Source organism: Dermacentor silvarum, chromosome 6 (assembly GCF_013339745.2).
Source record: "Dermacentor silvarum isolate Dsil-2018 chromosome 6, BIME_Dsil_1.4, whole genome shotgun sequence".
NCBI lineage: Eukaryota > Metazoa > Arthropoda > Arachnida > Ixodida > Ixodidae > Dermacentor > Dermacentor silvarum.
This window is the reverse complement of record NC_051159.1, coordinates 135,280,106-135,300,274: the sequence shown is the minus strand read 5'-3', so window position 1 is coordinate 135,300,274 and position 20,169 is coordinate 135,280,106. Positions and strand designations below refer to the sequence as shown.

At 46.0% G+C, this 20,169-nt stretch overlaps 1 protein-coding gene across 2 annotated transcripts in view; it reads right to left on the bottom strand.

Annotated features, from left to right (window-relative positions):
• LOC119456071 (hemicentin-2-like) overlaps nt 1-20,169 on the bottom strand; it is a 208,937-nt gene that overhangs the window by 11,060 nt on the left and 177,708 nt on the right. For both annotated transcript variants that reach the window (XM_037717669.2, XM_037717670.2), the window contains exons 9-10: nt 14,458-14,715; nt 5,323-5,574 (exon numbers count right to left, since the gene is read on the bottom strand). In XM_037717669.2, the coding sequence (XP_037573597.1) occupies nt 5,323-5,574; nt 14,458-14,715 (510 nt within the window). The remainder of the gene's footprint in view (nt 1-5,322; nt 5,575-14,457; nt 14,716-20,169) is intronic.

Sequence of the window (20,169 nt, the reverse complement as noted above, 5' to 3'; positions counted from 1 at the left end):
TAGGGGTTGCACGCAAGCGCACCCTTCCTTCAATATTACATGGCCTACCCGAATTCCATTCTTCCCTCTTAATCCCCACTATGGAATATCAACTACCCTTATTTGCTCTCTGATCTCCACTGCCATCGTCCTAGTTTTTAAGGTTACACCTATAATTTTTTCGTTCAATTTCTCGTCACACGCCCCTTCTCCTAAAGCTTCTTTGTTATCTTCCAAGCTTTAGCTCTATAGGTTATTGCACGTAGAATGCGCCCATTGTGTGTACTTATCTCTTCAAGGATATTAGTAAGCGGCTGCTTGTGACTTGAGAGCGCCTGCCATATCCACTCGAACCCGTTTTTGTTCGTCTGGAAATTTTGTTCCCATAATCCGGGTGTACCGGGACTTCTTGAGCCCAAGTAACAGTACTCCTGTACCACTTTAGCAGGCGTACAACAAATCAAGAACTCTGCTTGCCTTGCCAGGCTGCGGAATGTTACTTTAGTCTTTTGTACATTGCTTTTGAAATCTGTAGCTAAACTATTGCCGGTTGAAGTCGTCCATAAATTAATGTGCGATACCTGCAGCATTGCTGAACGCGATAACGTCATTTGCAACCCGCAGATCGCTGAGCCATTCTCCGTCGACCCTTACATCTCATCGTCCCCACTATAAAACCTTGAATAATTCTTGCAAGTACGTAGTGAATAACGTAGCTTACGTAGTATTTTTTCGCTTCTTTTGCGCACTTGAACTTGAGTATACGTAAACCCGGTGTTCTACACTTACTCAACTCTGACACTCCACTGAAATTATTAGCAACCACTAACAACTGTGCCATAAGGTCCCAGTAACACGCAGTTCAAACTGAACGAGGAACGGATTCTATAAGTATTATACACGATCGCACGCATATTAAATTTAGACAGAGAAAGAATTTGCACGAGGTTCATGCAACTTTCAGCCACGAAATAACGGTGATTCGTATAAAGCACAATTATTATGTCAAATTAAACTCCGTTTGTGTATATGCGTCGAAGTGCGGTTGTACGTCGGCCTTAAGGGGCCATTGCACCCTATAATCAAATCACTTTATTTCGTACCCTGATCCCATGACTGATATTTCTCCTCGAACACACGTAGTGCAAATAACTCGCGAGGCGCTTCGCAAAAGCTGTTTCCATTCATAATAATGCACTCAAGTGCGCACCTGGGATGTTGTGTTGCTGCGTTTATGATGCACCCGATAATCTTCAAGGTGCACCAGTCCTCAATATTTAAATGAGAATGGCAGTTCGAAGTTATTCCTCTTATCTGTTACCTATACGAGATAACAGAATACAGTTGTTTTCTCAGAAAAAGATAAATTGTCTTTACAGTTCTCACGTTCACCGTCATCTGGCAATAAGCAGAAGCCTGTCTTTGTGAACGCGGAAATGCTGAATAGGACCGATAAACCAATGAAATAATCGATCAGTTTTGTTTTCAATGTGGACAGCTTCCTTGCTTTATAGCCATGTTGTTATGCTGGAAAGGAAGAGAGGCAGGAACTTTGTAATGAATCCTTGAGAGGTTTGCCTTGCGGCAGGCCTAGCATGCAATATTTAAACGAAAATGACGAGAAATGACTGCTGCTGCCTTTGGAAACTGTAGGTTGCATTGATGTCTGCTTTTCACCGGCAGTGGTGGCTCTGCGACTATACGCCAGGCTGCTGTTTGACACGATGTCTCGGGTTCGTTTAACGACCCAATTAAGGAGGGGGCGGTAGTAAAACGAAACTTGTGTACCGATGTTGAGGTTCATGTTAAATGACAGCGACTTTAGAAATTAAACCAAACCTCCTCGCTATGACGTCTTGCATTAGGGCTACCTCGTTTCGCGTCCATAATTTCAATCTGTCAATGCAGTCAACCAATCAATCTCTGTTTTTCACACCTTCATAAATACTGTCAAAATTGGATACACTGGCTACAAATTTATCCTAATGTGAAAAGCAAAGCAGAACTGAAAAGTCATTGTACGCAGTACCAAACATCGCTTTCTAAGTAAATATAGATATGCGGGATATTTAGGAAGTGATGTATTCCACAAATCAGTGTTATGGATAAAATACGTCCACCTCATCGATCCAGCGCAGCAAGTAAGCATGCTTTAAGAAAGCGATACCGTTTCATCTTGAGACACCCATCTTGCACCAAGAACCACTGTTGATGAGCGGCTTTCTGTTAGAAAAAAAAATCCTTCTTGCTCTTCAAAGCTTCCTAGACTCTACACAAACAGCAAGACTGCCACCGTCCTCATACCTTATCAGGCGAGGTTGGTTGAATAAAGCGAGTTGGAAACGCTAGAACGGCACGTGGCACCAGAGCGGAAGGCGGCGATTGGGTATCTCGCGCCACCTCCGCGTACGTTATCGCTACGACGGCCAAAAAGTAAGTTCCAAGAAGTTCTCGCTGCTTTCTTACGTTCCCTATATATGCAATCAGCGCGTTCTGCAGGAGGTGTCATTTGCAGACAAATTTATCTAGGCATCCCCCGCCCCGCCGAGTTTCGGCGATTCCCAACTCCCCAAGGACGCGTCGTCGTTTACGTATGAACCCTGATCTTCTTTACGCGCATACACGTCGATGAATGGTTGCTCAGCGGTGCGAACCTGCCTTCGCAAGGAAGCGAGGCTGGCAGCGAAGCAGCTGCCGCCTCGCACTCCTTATCGGGCAGCGCGAGCGATTGAGCGTCGGCTAGCGGAATGGAGAAAGCGCGTAAGAAAGACATACAGAGTGGATTCCTTATCTCGCCGTGGGACGTCTAATGAGGCACGCGGACAAGGTGGTGGGAGAGGGAGGGATTATACAGAGTCGTCGATAAGAGGCCACCCCGATTGCCTTAGGCTTCCTTGTTGGCGATTACATTTACTTGCGCTAAGGCAACTGCAAACTAAGGACGCCGGACAGCTTATCCCGATGGCACTTGGGCGGTCGTTAGCGCTGCCGCTCCCTACCACGCCCGTTCATGTACGGGATGTGAGCAGCTAAGGACACTGAGATCACGACTCCGTCTTCGTAGGGCAATTCTTCCTGTCTTTTATTTTTGTGACGGTGTCTGCTACAGCCTTCAGCCGCTTTCTTCTGCCGCTCGTTAGCATAGTGACCCGTCAATCCCGAGTGTGCATCTTGCTTGATGAAGATGGAGAAGCCTAGCTTCTGGCAGGGCACGCGGGTTTGCGAGGAAACGCGAGTTCACGTGCGTGCTTGCATGTGTGTGTGTGTGTGTGTGCTTCGCGTATTGAACATAAGACTCACTTTCAATGGCGTTACGCAATTTTTTTTTCTTTCACGTTTTCTTTTGGCAAGCAAAGTGACCTTTAGACTGCAGCACTGCTTACGCAATATCCTTCCAGTCTACTAATAAGTTATTCTATTATGCCCTTTAGGTTTTATAATAAAGCTCTTCTAATTGTACGTGGCCTTTGCTTCCATTTTCATAAAGAGGCTTAGAAGCAGGCGCTTTGTGTAACGCTAGTGTTGGACGCTTCTTCCTGTTCTTTTATTTTTATCCTCTCTCAATTTTGTATAAAGGTCACGCTGGAGGATATTATCATCAGTTGCTTATTTTCGCTATTATAGCGTTTATTCCACGTGCAAGGTATCAAGTGTTGTATTCCCTTTACTGTAAAAATAAGCTGATATATTGAAAAAGAAGTTTGCTGTAGCTTCTTTATGTCTAATTTGTAAGTTTAGTTTGTTTATCTATGACTACATTTGCAAGTTGAGCAACGTTGTCGGTGTTTTCTTTTTTGAATATCAAAGCCAACATCAAGAAAAAACATGTTACTGAAACGCGGCGAATAAGCTAAGCCATGTCGGCCGCACTCACACTTAAGGAATCATTTCGCCAACAATAATTATAATGCTTGCCGAAGGTGCAGAATTTGTTTTCATTTCGTAGAGAAAACAGAATAAATGCCAGAGATGCGCGAAAGACACTTGGAAAAATCCCCCAAATTGTTATTGCTTGACTAATTAAACATAATTAGTTACGCTAATATTAACAGTATTCCTTGACCGTCGCTTTGAAAGAGTCGCGAAAATCTTAAAAGTATTTTTTTTTCATGGAATGCTTACATTTTAATCGATTTTTCTGTAACTTGTTCTCATTCCAAGACGCATTGCTTGTGTTATTCTTTCCTAAGATGTTATATATACTTCTTTTAATCATTGTCTTAGGAAAATTCTGCCCTAGCTCTTATTAGAACCTGGCTCAATAATATTTTTCACTCACCCTTCAGCCCATGAAAAAGACCCAGCGGGCCTCAAAATTTCGCAGGAACCCTCGGCATTGACTTCCGTCATATATCAGCCATGACTTCGGATGACCAAACTCTATCCGTTATCGAAATATAAAGAGTAAAACAGAAGAGAGAACCTGCGGGGATGTTAACTACACGCACGTCCGGTTTGCTATCCTACACTGGGAGAAGCGGATGTGGGGCCAAAAAGACAGAAAAGAAGGGGAGGGAAAGTCCGCTGGTTGCGTCACAAGTGAAGATACGCTGAAAGTTTATAAATTGCCAAAGCAAGGCCGGAACGTTGTCGTCCTGCTAGTCACTAGTTCAGGCTCTTCGCATGCAGTTTACTAACTCCAGACGCAGTCAGCTCGAAGCCCCTGCATTCAATGTTTGTATGCCTTAGGTGAGAATCATGGTTTTACGAAAACTAAGCTATTTGTGCAATGCCCATGCGCGTCACTGGTACAGTACGGAAAGAATTTTCCTGCAAAACTTCAAGCCGACAGGTCTGTGGGGCCATATATCGCACTATCAAAATAGTTGACTTGGCTATTACTGTAGGGGGAATTTGATGCTTCATGCGAGCAACTATTCCTTACTAAAAAAGAACAACTGCATGGAAGTAAGGGATCACACTGTATCGCAACACACGAGTGTAAATACTCCTCAATATTTCTTACAAAATGTTACAGTGCAATAACCGTATTTAGCCATATTGATGCCATTGCGACCACATAAGTGACGTAAGAGCATACAACAAACTAACAACATGGGCAACTTGTTTTCATTTCTTAATGCGCTACGCATAGTAGAGATTAACTGTGCCTAAATTACTGCATAAAGCTAACATATTCGAGGCTCGAGGTAAAGTGAAAACTAAAGAAAGAGCAGCAAAGAGATTCTCCTCCTTCGTTTCACATACAACCGGTCCTTTCATATAGGATACAAAGGAGCGCGTTTGTCTCGTTCAGACCATGTTTTTTTTCTTCTATTTGTTGCCTGTCTCCGAACGGCTGAAGGCCCCGAGGACACGCGTATAGGTATCGGCCACACTCACTGGGCAGCTTGGTGAGCTTGAGCTGGCAGGGCTCGGAGTTCCCGACCGCGTTGCTCGCCACGCAGGAGTAGGCGCCGAACGAGGTCCGGTCGGGAACGATGAAGGTGCTGCGTGGACCGCGGTCCTCCTGCACGGTGCGGTTGTTCCGCAGCCAGATGAACGCGACCACGGGTGGCACGGCTTGGGCCTCGCAGCGAAGCACCACGTTGCCTGACGAGTCGTGCTCCTTCACCACGGTACACTGTGGGCGATCTGCGAAGGTGGCAAGGAGAACAAAAAAAAAAAAAAAAACGCTGAACGGTTGTAGATTACCGCGATACCCCGTGCACCACCACGGGCGCATGCCACGTGCGTGTTAGAATCGACGTCAGGCCGGAGCGTTCTTGAAAACAGTTCAGCCATCACGACTAAACTGTTCCGACTCGCTGAAATCCCCACTCTGTTTATTGAAAAATCTTTAATTGAATTTAATGCGAAGATGCGCATGATGCGTGCAACAGATCCAACGCACCTGTAGGAATCTATGAGAAGCAAAACGTTCGTGAAGTGGGTAAGTAAATGCTATGTAACTCAATTCGACGTGTACAATCGCCTTTATTTCAATCCGACGCAACGTGCAGTTTCACGCAATGTTTATGTCAATGCACCGCTCTGGGGCTAGCTTTATTGCCATGTAATGTTTGTGCTAACGCACTATACCGTTCACAACCTATACGTCTAAATACGAACAGCAGTTTATGCAGGAATTGACGTCGATGCAGGAATTGTCATGAGCGCGTAGGCGATGTTTGATGTTTTTCGAGGGGAGAATGTGGAGGATAGACGTATACGCAGACAGATGTGTAAAACATATCAGCAAATTTAAAGCTTCCATATCCTCCTGTGTCACAGTGGCAAAGACATAGTGACATATATTTGGTGAGCCAAGAATGGAGGAGGCTGTGTAGTAGAAGAAATATACGAATATCTAGGTAGCCGTTGAAAATAACGCGCTATTTCATTAGGAAGTCTCTGCGTTGTAGAGAAGTATATGCATTGTATAGATATGTGCCTACATTATGGTTACAGGTTTTATGCAGTAATTTATTATTTGAAAATGCAGAACATTGGCGCACTCACCAGCACTACATTGCTGATCGAAATTCATGCAATATAAGCATGGAGCATCCCATGGGACACACCCAGTCTTTAGGCTATGGAGAGTGCAAATTAAAAAAGAAAAAAAATGTGTTCAGCCATTCAGTATAATGCGCTATGCCATTAAGATGTTTGTGTGCTTTAAATATACTTATGAAACTACATTATACGTGAGGTTTCATGGGGTGATATATTGTTTGATTATGCGGAACAAAGATGTTCTGACCTGCACTACTTTGTCAGTCAACATGCAGTGGCCACAAAGAGTGGCGCCAATATATCGGTCTAAAAACATATCGTGCGCGATACGGACAGGCGGCATCGAAACCGTGATGGGCTAGGTTCAATTTAAAAAAGGTTCGATTAATACATATAGATCTTATTCACTGTAGAAATTGATGTTATGCCAGGCCTTTTTCCAGCCCATCGACTATCGCTCCAGGTTCGACAAAGCGTCGAATGAACGTTTTCGTGCAATGCGAGAGACTGCGTGGGATGCGAGAGCGAGTGGGACAACGATTTCGATGACGACGGTGCCGAGGATAGTGTGATGGTGATGGCACAGTGACTGTTCTGTTGTACGTACTGGTTCTACTTGTTGTTGTACTTCGGCGAAGGAATGCTATAGGGTTGTGCCGCCGAGGAACACATCACTAAGGTCATCCAATATTTATAAAGGGGAACGTATTCTGCGACAATCACATTCGGCGATTGTATCGCTTCGGCGGCAGTATCGGCGACAGGCGCGCGCAGATTGGCTGATTGAGCAAACTCAGGTGAGCTGATTAGCTGGTTGAGCATTACGTCACGCGAAGGCGATAGCATCGCCGATGCGAACGTCGCAGAATACATCCTCAGTGCGCCATTCATAAGCTGTGCCGAAACTAAAAAAAACTGAATCAGGAGGACGCACAGTGTGATAGGTCCACGCGGCGATGTCGCGAGGACTAACGTGACATATGCTGCTTGTCACAGGAAGAATGGTGATGAGAGGTGTACGGCACAGAGAAGTACGACAACTGTGGGTTCTATTCGAATTACACTAAAGGAGGTTCTATACCTCCTGTATCACAGTGGAACATACGTACATAATCTGGAGAAATTGCCAGGAATGTTCCGCAGTATCCTCTCATCCGCGAATGCTCTGACTCTCTGTAGTTAAAGGCACACTCCCGAACTATTCCGTGGTTAAAAGGAAGCACACATCACTACGCGTAGTCAAAACGCCTTCTCCTATAATAACTGACTCAGCCCAGTTCTTCCCGCTTTTTCTTTCTGTTATCTTGTCAGAACTCGCTTACTCATGGAGCCATGGCCGGTGGCAAAGAAAAACACCAACAAAAAAAGTAGGACATCGCGTTTCTCAGTAGTAGGAGCACTGCAGGCATAATGAGGTAATTGGACTCCCCCTGAAAAGCTTAACAAGCAAATTATTTAGCATGTTGTTTCAACGGTTCATTTCGGAATGTAGCTAGTCAACGGCATTTTAAAACATTGGTTGCAACCTTCGTCCGCGGAATTCACTATTGCCTTCCCCTTTTTTTTTCTTTTTTTTTTTACTGTGTAAGAGGTTTATGGGCTGCTTTCATCTTTCGGTGAGAAGCTGCAGCAGAAATTGCGTCATCACTGGCACCCAACTGAACTATTATTATGGTACGCAACAGTTGATATTCTCTCCTTAATACCCGTATCAAGTGGACTCCTTCCACGTTCGCGTACTTTTTATCCAAAACCAGATATTCGCGCGCTTTCTTTTTAGTTTTCCGGGACATGCGCAATTTTATTTATTTAACTTATTGAGATACCCTAAAGGTCCACAGGGGCATTACACTGAATCGTTTATGCTTTCAACCTAGTGATGCAAAGCAGTGAATGAAACCAAATCAAATAATTATCAGTGCAAATTCAAAAATGCTCAAATCACCAACGCAGAAAGCTCTAACTCTTTTGTAATATATTTGCTGCAGGATTCTGGGAAGCCTTGAAAGATAACGACTTTTTTTTTTTCATGCCTCCGTGCCTTATCGCTCCCCCTTCGAGCGTATCCTATACCAAAGTAGGCATAGGCACCGCAGTGTCAGCACTGAACATACCGTACCTCTTGGCTTAATTATGCAGGTAGTTACTTCTTTCCCACTTCCAACCTTGTCAGACAGAAGCCATGCAAATTTCAAAAGCCGCGTAATATTCCTTTACAACGGCCGTCGCGCAAATTAAATTCTGCACGTACTGTAATATGCCTCTCTCCACCCCCGACAAGATTAAGGCGCTTTCGTTTCTTCTTCTTTTTTTTTTAAGCGGAGAGGCCAGTGAGACGGGACGTGTACCCTTACTCTAAACTGACGCGCTTGGAAACTTCTGATACAGGGCAAAACAAAGCGCAGCATCAAGTGGGAGATTTAGCTAGGCGCTGCAGTGATGCACCTGTAACGAGGGCGGACGTTGGGGCTCATTACCAAACCATTAGCGAAGCCAAGCAGGGCGGAGACTGCGCTCGAAGCCGCAGCGATAAGCCTCCGTGTGAAGGGCAAGCGATGGCGAGGGGGAAAGGTGTCAAGAAGAAATCGATGAACTTGACGCGCCAGCAGCGGCTTCGCCTTCCGAAACGCTTGAGACGTTGTTTCCGCTACGCCTTTAATATTGGCGGCAGGGGCATGACTTCGTGGAACATGGTTCCCTTGGACCGGACGAAAATAAATATAAATAAATAAGTGAAATAAAAAGGCGAGAGAGATTTCGAGTTCTTAGATGGACACGCGAGAAGTTGCGCACCTAGTAACATACAAACTTCCAGACTACCTTTGACTTTTTTTTTTTTTTTTTGCCGTACGTTTTACTCTTCTGTTACTGTACAATACTTATATAATTCTTAATTTTTTTTTTCATTTCATCGAAGGGCTGTAACTGAGACAGTGACTTCAAAAAGCCACGGAACGTGTCCGGTCTCATCAGCGAAGCTTGGTCAATATTTTTCTGCTGCCTAATACGCTTTATATACAAAGTAAACTTGCTTAGTTCAAATGACCCGGTTAATTGACCTCCACTCGCGAAACTGAGGAACCGTCGCTGCCAGAAAAAGATATTGCAGTCTCACTACTATGCTGTAAAATGTTGGTGAGGACGTCAAATATCGTGCCTTGAGAAAGCAGCCGCCTTTGTCGCATGCCACGCCACTCATGCAGTAACTAGGGTTTTTTTTTATGTTGCACTCAACGAAACTTTGCCCTTCTTTTAATCAATGACTGTCCACCTTAGCGACATTCTTCTGACTGTCATTCATAGTGCTTTAGCTAATTTTTATCCTGTCGTCTCTGGTCGAAATCATGCGTGAGCTTTCCTTCTTTTCATTTGACTGACGGGAATGCACGTATATGTAATATTCCAACGCAATACGCCTAGTTGCCGTTATTTCTGATTTCTCTCAAGTTATCTACCCAGGCAGTCAGAAAATCTAACCACTCCTACTCGTTGGTTTCTTGATTTTTTTTTCATTGTTAGAATCATAAAAATTGCTTTCAGTCGGCGCCACCTCCGCTGTTATCAAATGGATACAGTATATCTCACATGAAAAACCACTGCCGAAGCGATGAAATTCGGGGTGGCAATCATATTTGCCTGCGCTCCGTATTCCAGGCGCCTACCACGCGGCTACGCATTCAGGTGGCGAATTCTAATCTGCATCGTTGGAAACGCGGCCAGCCAATACAGCCGCCACCACGGCGGCGTGCAAATCCTGAAACAAACATACACATGCCTAGGATGAAACGAATGCACCTTTCGGAGCAGACAGAGAAAACAAAAATATTGCGCGAAAAGAGCAACTTGCCACGGCGTATCCTTCATCGGCGCAGGAAAAGGAACCGCAACCGTGCACATCAACAACAACCTTTTCGTTTCCTTATTTTTAACGAAACGGAAGGAACGGCACGAGACACAAAACGCGACGCGGAGCTCGAAAAATTGAAGCTGCCGGGGGAAGCGAAAGCCATTTTGCGGAAGCCAACTTCTTGCGCGGCCTGCCAGCTCGAATTCCACTTCAAGCGATCGCCGGCTGGCGGAAGAGCAAAGGGCCACGTCGTAGTGAAAAATACGGGTGTAGAGAACGAAAAGGGCCAAAAACTCGTGACTTTTAAAAAAGAAAACAAAAAAAAACACAACGTTGACGTATTCCCAGCTTTCGTGGAGACAGGCTGCCCCGTCATACCCCTACGCGTCCTCCAGAAGCCGAAGAAATATGCATTCCTCTTTCCTGCAAAGTATTGCTGCACGGCCGGCATGCTCTTTGTTTTCTGAGCGTCTCTTCACTCTTTCATTCGACTTATTCTTGTTTTTACTTTTACCTTCAAAAGTGCTTTGCCCGTGCAGTATGCCACTCGCTTATTTCTTATTCCGTTGCGTTCCGAAGGTTATACCACGGGACACAAAAGCAGCCAGAGGCAGCACTCGGCTTCCCAAAGCAAACAGCAAACGTCGGGCGCAAGCCATTGCGCCCGAACTAAAAGATACAGCTGCGGCTTTCCAAACCAGCAACCACTGCTGCGCGCTGTCACGATGTAAAGAAGAATCAAATAAGCGCCGGCCAACGGGGACGTACGTGGTTCGAGTGTGCACAGCCGCTTGCTTGTAGAGAGCAGAAACACAGATCTACACAAATGCCGGCAAAGATACGAACATATGAGACTATATAGCGCAGCAGAAGTGAGGGAAACAGAAGAGGTACGTGGATGCCGCGGGTTTTGAAAGAGTCCCTCGCCAAATAACTTCGCAAACAGCAGAAAAAGAAAAAAAAGAGAAACTCATAACCCGTTGCCCGCATACGTGCTTCGGAGTAGCCCTCCGGTTGGAAGCCAGCTTCCGAGCGTGGCGCGACCTGTTTCAAAACTCAGGGTGGCCCGCAGCAGCCGCGGCCAGCGTGGATCTCGACGCTGCGTTATTGCTCGGCTGACCACAAATGCCGGGGCCCCCATTTCAAGCCGCCGCCGACGCTGCTGCCACCTTCTGCGCCGCCACCACCAACACCGAAGACGACGTTTCTTGTGCGCGCGGGGAATCCCGTCGACCCCGTTCTGGCCGGTTTCTTTCTATTCCTTTCCTCTGAAGCACGCACCGACTCCCACCTCTATATACTCCCCCTTTTGCTTCCTTTGGCGTCCCTACGGTTCTTTGGCGCCACATTTTCGCTATTCTATTCTCGCGTCGTGACTCGGGCGTGCCTGGTAAGGAAACAGCGCCATACGCGACCCTGTCTTCCTTCGAAAGAAAGCCGCGGAGCTCTTATTATTATTTTTATTACCATTATTTTTTGACACTGAAAAGGTGGCGAACACGGCACGGTATTGCGTCTATTCTGTGTGCGCCATTCGAAAAAAAAAGTGGGGCAGGAGGGGCGGAGAATAACGCAGATAAAAGGTAGACCACGCCGGAATGACGTTCGTCTTCACTGTTGAGGCATCCTTACACTCTTCTTCCTTCCTTTCTTTCTTTCTTTCTTTCTTTCTTTCTTTCTTTCTTTCTTTCTTTCTTCTTTCTTTCTTTCTTTCTTCCTGTCTTTCTTTTCTTTCTTTTTGTTTATTTTGTTTATTTTGTTTCAAACCTATTTCCTGTCGCCCCTTTGTTTTCTACGACTGCGTTTTCCTCATAGAATGTTTTCTGCTCGTGTTTTCTTCATTTCCGGCCACGCACTGTTTGTGACGGGTGACTCTAGTCATCGCGTCCTTCTGTTTCATAGAAATCACGAGGAAGCGGCGGATTTGACCAGAAGGGCGCATAGCAGAAAGGGGAGAAGTGAGCGTAAAAATAAAGAGAGAGAGAGAGAGAGTGAACGACGACAGAAGTGCCAGAAAGCATTGTTCTTTTTTTTCCCCCCTTTTTTCTTGATCTAGGGATTTTTAAGAATCCGGACAAGAGGGATTTAAAGAATTAAGCTTCACGGGTTAAATCTGGGTAAAGAGAGAAGAATAAGCCGCCAAACGAATGGTAGCAGCAAAGTAAAGAGAAGGTAACCCCGCCAACGGCACTGCAGGTCTGTGATCCTACGCAACCGTCACGCCGTCAGCTAAAGGACGGTACCGACGTCACTGAGCTGCTGCGTAGAATGAGGAACCTCAAAGAAAAGAGAAAAAAAAAACAGAAAGCAAGTAACATACTCAGCTCGAATCGATAAGTTTCAAAGAGACGACAGGAAAGGCAGTGGTCCGTGAAAAGCGTTCGCGTGATAAAGAAGGCGATTAAGCCCAGAATTGAACTCAAAAGGCGGACCTCGCCAATGGTTTCCAGCAATGAAAAGGTTGCGGAAGCCAGTGAGACTGGAAAGCGAAGAATGGGGAAAATAGGGAGGACACTGGATGGAAGAAGAGTGCGGATATCTTCCTTTCTTCTGTATAGACGTTATCCCTGCCTTTGACACTGCGAAGGAAAAAGAAAAGATATTCCTTTAAAAATGTGCGAAAAAAAAAAACTGGCAACCTTAAGATGCGGTTTCTTTTGTTTGCTTTGTTCGGCGTATAGGGCACTCACTCGATTCAGCGTTTCTGTTTTATGCCCAATCAAGTGTCGTAGCCATTTTAAGTGGTTTCGCCTATTGACATTCGCAAAACTCGCAATGTATCCGCTTGTATGTTTCTTTGCTGCGTCGAATGAGTTACGATTTTATCACATGAAACCCGTACATTGCGAAAAAAAAATGTTGTTCTCATGAAAACAGAATTCTACCTCCATCCCCCGAGGTATGCAATGCATAAGGAGCTTGCTACCAGCTTGCTGGTGATTCCGGTCAGTTGGGTCATAATGATGCGCGGAAACTTGGCGGGCAAATTTTCGTGTGTTTTAAAGCACTGCGCAACAAAAGATCTCCTCGGCGTCCTGCCCTACGGCTGTTTCTGCCCGAGCTGTTACCTTTACCAGTCCCTATCACGTGAGTGTAGAGAACTCTCTAGGATCTATCAACTAGCAGATGCGTCATTACGCAAGCATAGCAGAATGGATGCAGCAGGTGGTGGACCGCTCCTTTGGTTGCCAATGTGATCTCAATGTGCCGCGTTCTGCCATTCCTTTATGTGCATGAACGTCATGATGTATACAGCTCGGCTGAAGTTCCACTGCTGTATACACATGAGTCGAACAACTCTTAAAAATCGCTCATATGCGAGGGTGACCCGGGCTAAGCATCCAGTATAGCTCTAGGTTCTCAACGCTTAGGAGCTAACGAGTTAACAGTGCATCACTAATTCGGAGCGCAATGCGACCGATCCAGCCACGCTCTGGGGATGCGAGGCAGTTGTTTTTTAGACGAAGCTTTATAGGCTCACAAGTGTCGGCGGTGGTGGTAGTGGTGGCGGTGGCGGTGTCACGCTGAAAAGTGGGCCGATCGTGGCAATAGTGCAGAAAAGGTCCAAGCTCAATGGCTCATACCAGGGACAAAAAAGAAAGAGACAGAGAGAGAGAAAGAAAGAAGGAGGGAAAGAGAGAGTGAAAGGAAGAAAGAGAGAAAGAAAGAGAGAGTGAGAAAGAGAGAGAAACAAATAAGGAGACAGGGAAAGAAAGATAGAGAGAAAGAGAGAGAGAAAGAAATAAAGATAGAGAGAAGGATAGATAGAGAGAAAGAGAAAGAGAAAGGAAGTCATCACGAAGGTTAGAGAAAGAAAGAGAAAAAGGGGAAGGAAGACCGAGAAAGAAAGAGGGAGAGAAATAAATAGTAGGAGAGAAGGAAAGATAGAGAGAAAGAGAAAAGAAGAGAGAGAGAAGAAAAGAAAGCCACCACGAAGGTCTGAGAAAGAAATAAAGAGAAAGAGAGAGAGAGCATGGAAGAAAAACAGAAAGAAAGAAGGAGAGAGAAAGAAATATATATAGAGAGAGAAAGAAAGAAAATCACCACGATGGCCAGATACACACAAAAGCTTCGTTTACCCCCATTTTCTCGACAGGAGAAGGGCTTGTGATTTTTTTTTTTTTTTTGTTATGTAACGTTGGGCCAGAACGCTCGTACGGTGATTCACTTACGCCTGACGGTGACTAGCGTCGCGGCCATGGCTCGTCCGTGGCGGTTGCTGACGACGCAGGTGTAGTTCCCGGCCATCTCCCTCGAAGCGGTTGCGTTGAACAGCAGGGTAGGGCCGCGCGAGACGGTGAGCGCGCCCAGCCGCCACTGGTACTCGGCAGTTGGGTGCGCCGACGCCGAGCAGCTCACCTCACGCGGCGGCACTTCGCCTTCGGAGAGGTCAAGCTGCACCACGGACACCTGCAGCTTCTCCGGGGGATCTGCGAGTCCACACATAAGCCACGTTTGTACATGAATGGGACACTATAGCGCATCGCATTTGTCAACGCATCAGGCCAACAGCTGTGCGACATAGAAGCCGACATTCCTTGCATGTGACGCATGACCCTTCGTCCTAAGCATGCTGGAATCTGTCTACCAGCGATTTGCGCTCCACCTACCAGCGGAAGAGCTCACACGCCAGTAGCCATCGGATTTTTAAGCCAAGCTTTATATGGCTAGACGTAATCGTATATGGCTAGGCGAAATAGCCTGTGTACAGGAAAATATCATCGTCAGCATTGGCTAGAGCGTCGTCGTCTTCTTCTGCAGCTGGCTTGCTGGCGCCCCTCGGGTTGCGCTCGTGCTAGTGCTCGGCACGCGCTCGTGCCACTGGTCCCGCATTCGTCGTCGTCTTCTTCTTCCACAGCTGGCTGCATTGCCGCTCATCATTCCAGAGTAGAATTTCACTTCTCTTCTGTCTCCCTAATGGGGAAGGCCACGTTTACAGGTATATGAGCCATTGCTTAAGGGGGTATGAGCCATTAATTGTCTTACGTAACGGACAGATTTAATTTTGAAGCAATTTAATTTCCAAGAGTCGCAAGCGGCAGTAGCGGGCGAATGCTGCTAACCACTCCGCCGAGCAAACTCGCGAATTCAAACGCGAGCGACAACGGCGAACTGCAGGCATACCATCAGTGACGCCGTTCTCTAGGTCACATCTTAACGTGTGTGTGACCTCATAATTGAGAAATACTTTAATGAACCCTCGGAATTAACCCAATGATAAACACCGGGGCCGCACGTTTCAGCTTCGCTGGTTAACCATCTTGACGGAGTGGAAGGGCCGACAAATTTTTTTCGTCTCTCACTCAATGCGATATGCTAAACATGCGCCGTGTGAGACGACTTACCCCTGTAGCATCATTGCAGTTTGCCTTCCTATAGCGCATTACCGCTGTTTACATAGATGTGATGCGGTAGAAATGCGATGCGATTCTTGTATACGCCGCTATAAAAAGGAATGGACCGATTTCAAGAGCAGTGTCACTACTTCACCACTGCCGCAAAGTATAGCGGTAGTAGTACTCCTTAGAAGGCCGAAGAACAACTATGGTAAGAAACGTGTTGTGTTTGTACCAAGATAAATCCAGTTATCCCTGAGATCAAAAGGCAGAGAGGTGAAAATAAAAAGATCCTACCAATAAGAGTTGGGTTCAGCAGATGCAACCCCTGCATTCCCCCTAAACGTCACTGATAAAAATTCACCAATGGCATTGTCCTCGGCATTCCCCTTAATGTTGCCCTGAAGCCAAGTACAACGGGAAAGTGGCGAGGATGATTCTCATTATGGCGCCGACAGGACCTCTGCGCATGCGCTCTTAACGAGGTAAGATCTGTCTATTGGGATGTATTGTGCAGCGTTACATGGCCTGAAATACACAAAGGTAAATGAACGACACCAATGAAGTACATATTTTCAAATACAAAATTTCGCTTTGGGATCCGCTGTTCTTACACCATAGAAAGTGCGTCATAAATTCAATGCGATCCCAATTCAGTATGAATGAGCAACAAGCCCAAATTGCTACGTATGTCGAAAAATTATTTTGCAAGCGTCATTCATCCTTCTTTATATATGGCGTGTGAGTTATGCGAGCGTTTGAATGCTTTATCTTTCTTTTTATTCCTGTATATCCTTGCGGCGTTTGCAACTGGTGTATGTCGGTGAATGTGTCTGATTGCGTGTGAACGATTCATTGACAGACTTTAGGTTCGCGCAAGGAAAGAACTGTGCTCAGACAAGTCATTGTTGCTGTAGTCGATAACTTAAGTTTTAAGGATGCCATTGAAACATTCCATTAAAATACACGGCTGCAAAGGCAACTCGCACAAATAGTTTATGTGACAGGCTGGATAATAAACGCAGTGATTGTGGCTGCTTGCAAGCATTCAGTTTGTACCGCTATTTTGTCTTGCTTACGTCGTAGTGCTAGAGTAGTGGCAAACATGAGATGCCATAAAAAAATAATAAATAAAGAGTCCACACAATTCTTTCGGGTGAAATTTCAGCGTGGGTCAGACAAAGCTGACATCAACGCTACGAGACTAAAACAGCGAAAAACTATGTCGCACATTTCCGCGCGCCTGCCTCATACAGAGAACGAACCAAGCTATAGCGGTTGCAACCAAGTGTACTTCGGAAATTTACAATGGCACAAATTTCCGAAATGGCTCGACCAAAGGCTTACAGAGCGTTATTGGGTGCTTTGACCCCTGTCGCTTGCAGAAAAGTACACTGATACGACTAAACTCTACTTTTAGAGAACTACATTGTAATTTATCGCGAAACGACAAGCCTCATGGTGCACCGTGTCACGCTGATTATATATATATATATATATATATATATATATATATATATATATATATATATGTACTTCTGCAATTTCTTCAACCGCGTCCCTGACTTGATCCCCGACAGGCTGCACCCGAAGGGGGAGGGGTCGTTTCTTTACCCAGTCGGGCGCCTGTTCGCTGTCGGAACTTGACAAGCTTGCCTGCCCTCGCTCGCGATCGAAAAGCGTAAACTCAATTTTCACTTTTATAACCCCCAAGCCCCTCTTCTCCCGACCCCGCAACCGTGAACCTCCGACAGTTGTCTTTTGAGATGCTGTCAACTACTCTTTCGCGAGACATTTTCTCTGCGCACGGCATTTTTATTGCCGCTATTCTCGTAGTGGCACCTCTGTGTTCCCCCCTCCCCCCCTTTTTTTTTCTCGTCTGGGCCGTAATGTATCGTGTTCGAGCTTTTATTTCCTCCATTTCGAAATACGACATCCCGTCTTTCTATGTATATTACTTCTTTCGTGCGAAGTTGAGGCAAACCGGGTAGCGGTTATTTCCTACGCTACTTCTCACACTAAAAGCGGGCAGCGTTTAGGCGGAGTCCGGTGCAGGCATGAACTACTCAGCAGGTGAATTTACAAAGGTGGAAGCAAGGCGTAACGGTTACCGGATCGGCCACATAGCCTTGTTAGCTAGTCAATGAAGATAACGAAAAAAGCTGAGTGTTCACATTGTGGGCTTACAAAAACATTGTTTGCATCTGTGCACGAGGTTCGCAGACCCTCTATACAATGCCCACGGTCAAGTTATAATTTATATGGCTGCTTGAGACAGCACATGAAATGTAACTGAATTCCCTTTAAGAGCGAGAGAGATGCTGGCTTTACTGAGAAACTATAGATTGCAGCTTGGCTGACGACCAGGCTGTTTAATACTTAACTAACTTGTGGCAGCACATTGATAATCAACCATATTTTATAATATGCTCCTCGGTTATGCTTTACATTATATGTATATATATATATATATATATATATATATATATATATATATAGAGAGAGAGAGAGAGAGAAGCCAGACTGCTAAAAAAGATGTGTACACACTCCTGCCTTGTCTGTATCTTGTGTTTGTTTTTGTTTTTCTTTTCAGTTTCCTCTGTGAGAGCTATCCAAGTCGCTGTCTAATGACGGACCCTTTCTTACTTGCTACAAGCACCGTTCCTCCAACTGAGAGCCTCTCGCTGGTTCCGACGCGAAGGCTAGATCTCAGGGCGCTGCACCGAATTACCCAGTCGGGACGGTGGCACTCTCCGCCCGCAGTACGGTCGCGACATTTCCGCAAATGTCTCGCGATCATGGCGCGGGGTGCGCACGACTTCGGCGCGCCACGCGACCCCTATCGCGAACTACACGTCAAAGAGCAGGGATCAAAAAAAAAAAAAAAAAACGAAGAGTAGAGCCTCGATCCCCCCCTAAAAAAACAAAAGGAATGAGGAACTACTGGAGGGGGTAAAGTGGTGTGTGGCGGAGAGGGGGCGGGAGGGGAGGGGGAGGGGGGCGGTCGTTCTTGATGTGGCCTTTTTCCTTGACTGTCCATGTCGCGCGTAAATGACGAGCCTCCGGCTTTTCTATACGCGGGCCGCTTCTCGCAAAGAACCAAGAGCGAAGCGAATGAAACGGCGACGTCCTGTGTGCGAGCTGTTCTGACGGCGGCGCGGCGGTGGCCTCATAAAACCGCGCTGTCGCCGTGGCGCGCCAAGTGTGCGAGCGTGGGAGCAGCGAACGATGGTAGAGAAATGAAAGAAATAAAAAAAATGGAATGGAAAAGGACGGCTTGAGCAGCGGCGGCAGCCGGAGGGAGGTGAGTCCCTTTATCGCTTCCTGCTCCCTGTTTGCCCCCGCATTTTTTTTTATTCCCGCGTTCCATTCGTTATGTCGCGTGCTGGTGCCAAATTAGGGACGGCACTCTGTGTTTGACTCTATAATGGTGGCCCCGCGGAAACCTCGCGTCTTGCGATCCACCGCAGCTCAAACGAGAAAGACTCCCTGCTTCGCATCTTCTTTTTTTTTATTCCCCACATCTTTCCTTACTGGCAGATGTCGCAGCGAAAGCCGGAGATGTCCAGTGACTATATTTGCCGCAGGGTAGTTTCCGGATTCGGGGTTATTAGGTCTTTGTGTGCTAGCGGGTTACACTGCACACTTTGTGACGCCCTGTGTACGTGTACGTGGCACCGACGCTGTATGTGACTATATAGTTCCTTGGGAGTATTTGTGGCAGTGACCGTACAGATAGTTTTGGTTGGTTCTTCCTGCGCATATTTTTTATATCATCTAATATAGCCCTTTTCCTTCTCACTGCACAGGGCAGTCAATCGGAGATACCCTCTTGTTAACCTCCGGGTCTTTACTTTTATCTCTCTTGTGGTCACTACACAGTCGAAAGGCAAATATTAGGGGACACAAATGTAGAAACGGTAGTCGACATACAATAATAACTGCATTATCACACAATATTTGTCTTTCTTTTTTCATATGCGCAGCTCAGACGCGGTGAATAGAAGATATATCGCATCCTCACAATGCGCGCATGCATGCGTCCAAAAACTACACAGAAGTGTCTTTAGCGAACATGTGCACTGTTGGTTGCCGCTCCGAACAAAGGCTATTTCTTTACCACCTATTATGACACTTGTAACGGTATGCCTATACATATGAATATAAATGCTGCATGGTTTTACGAGCCGAAACCACCATATGATTGTGAGGCACGACGTATTGGCGGGGGCTCCGGGTTAATTTTCACCACCTGCGGTTCTTTAACGTGGACCCAGTGCACGACACATGAGTGTTTTTTGCAGTTCGACCACATCTAAATGCGGCCGCCGTGGCCAGGATTCGACCCCACGACCTCCGGCTTAGCAGTGCAGCGCCGAAGCCATTACACCGCCACAGTTGATGTGTATGCATGGGAGCGCAATACTACGCCTAGCAATACCTGTACTACTCGAATGATATCACCAAGCTAGTGTCGATTGAGTATGACGCCCTTCGATGTTCACAATATTTCACTCACACTTTCTCCTCTCTGTCGAGAAAAAGAAA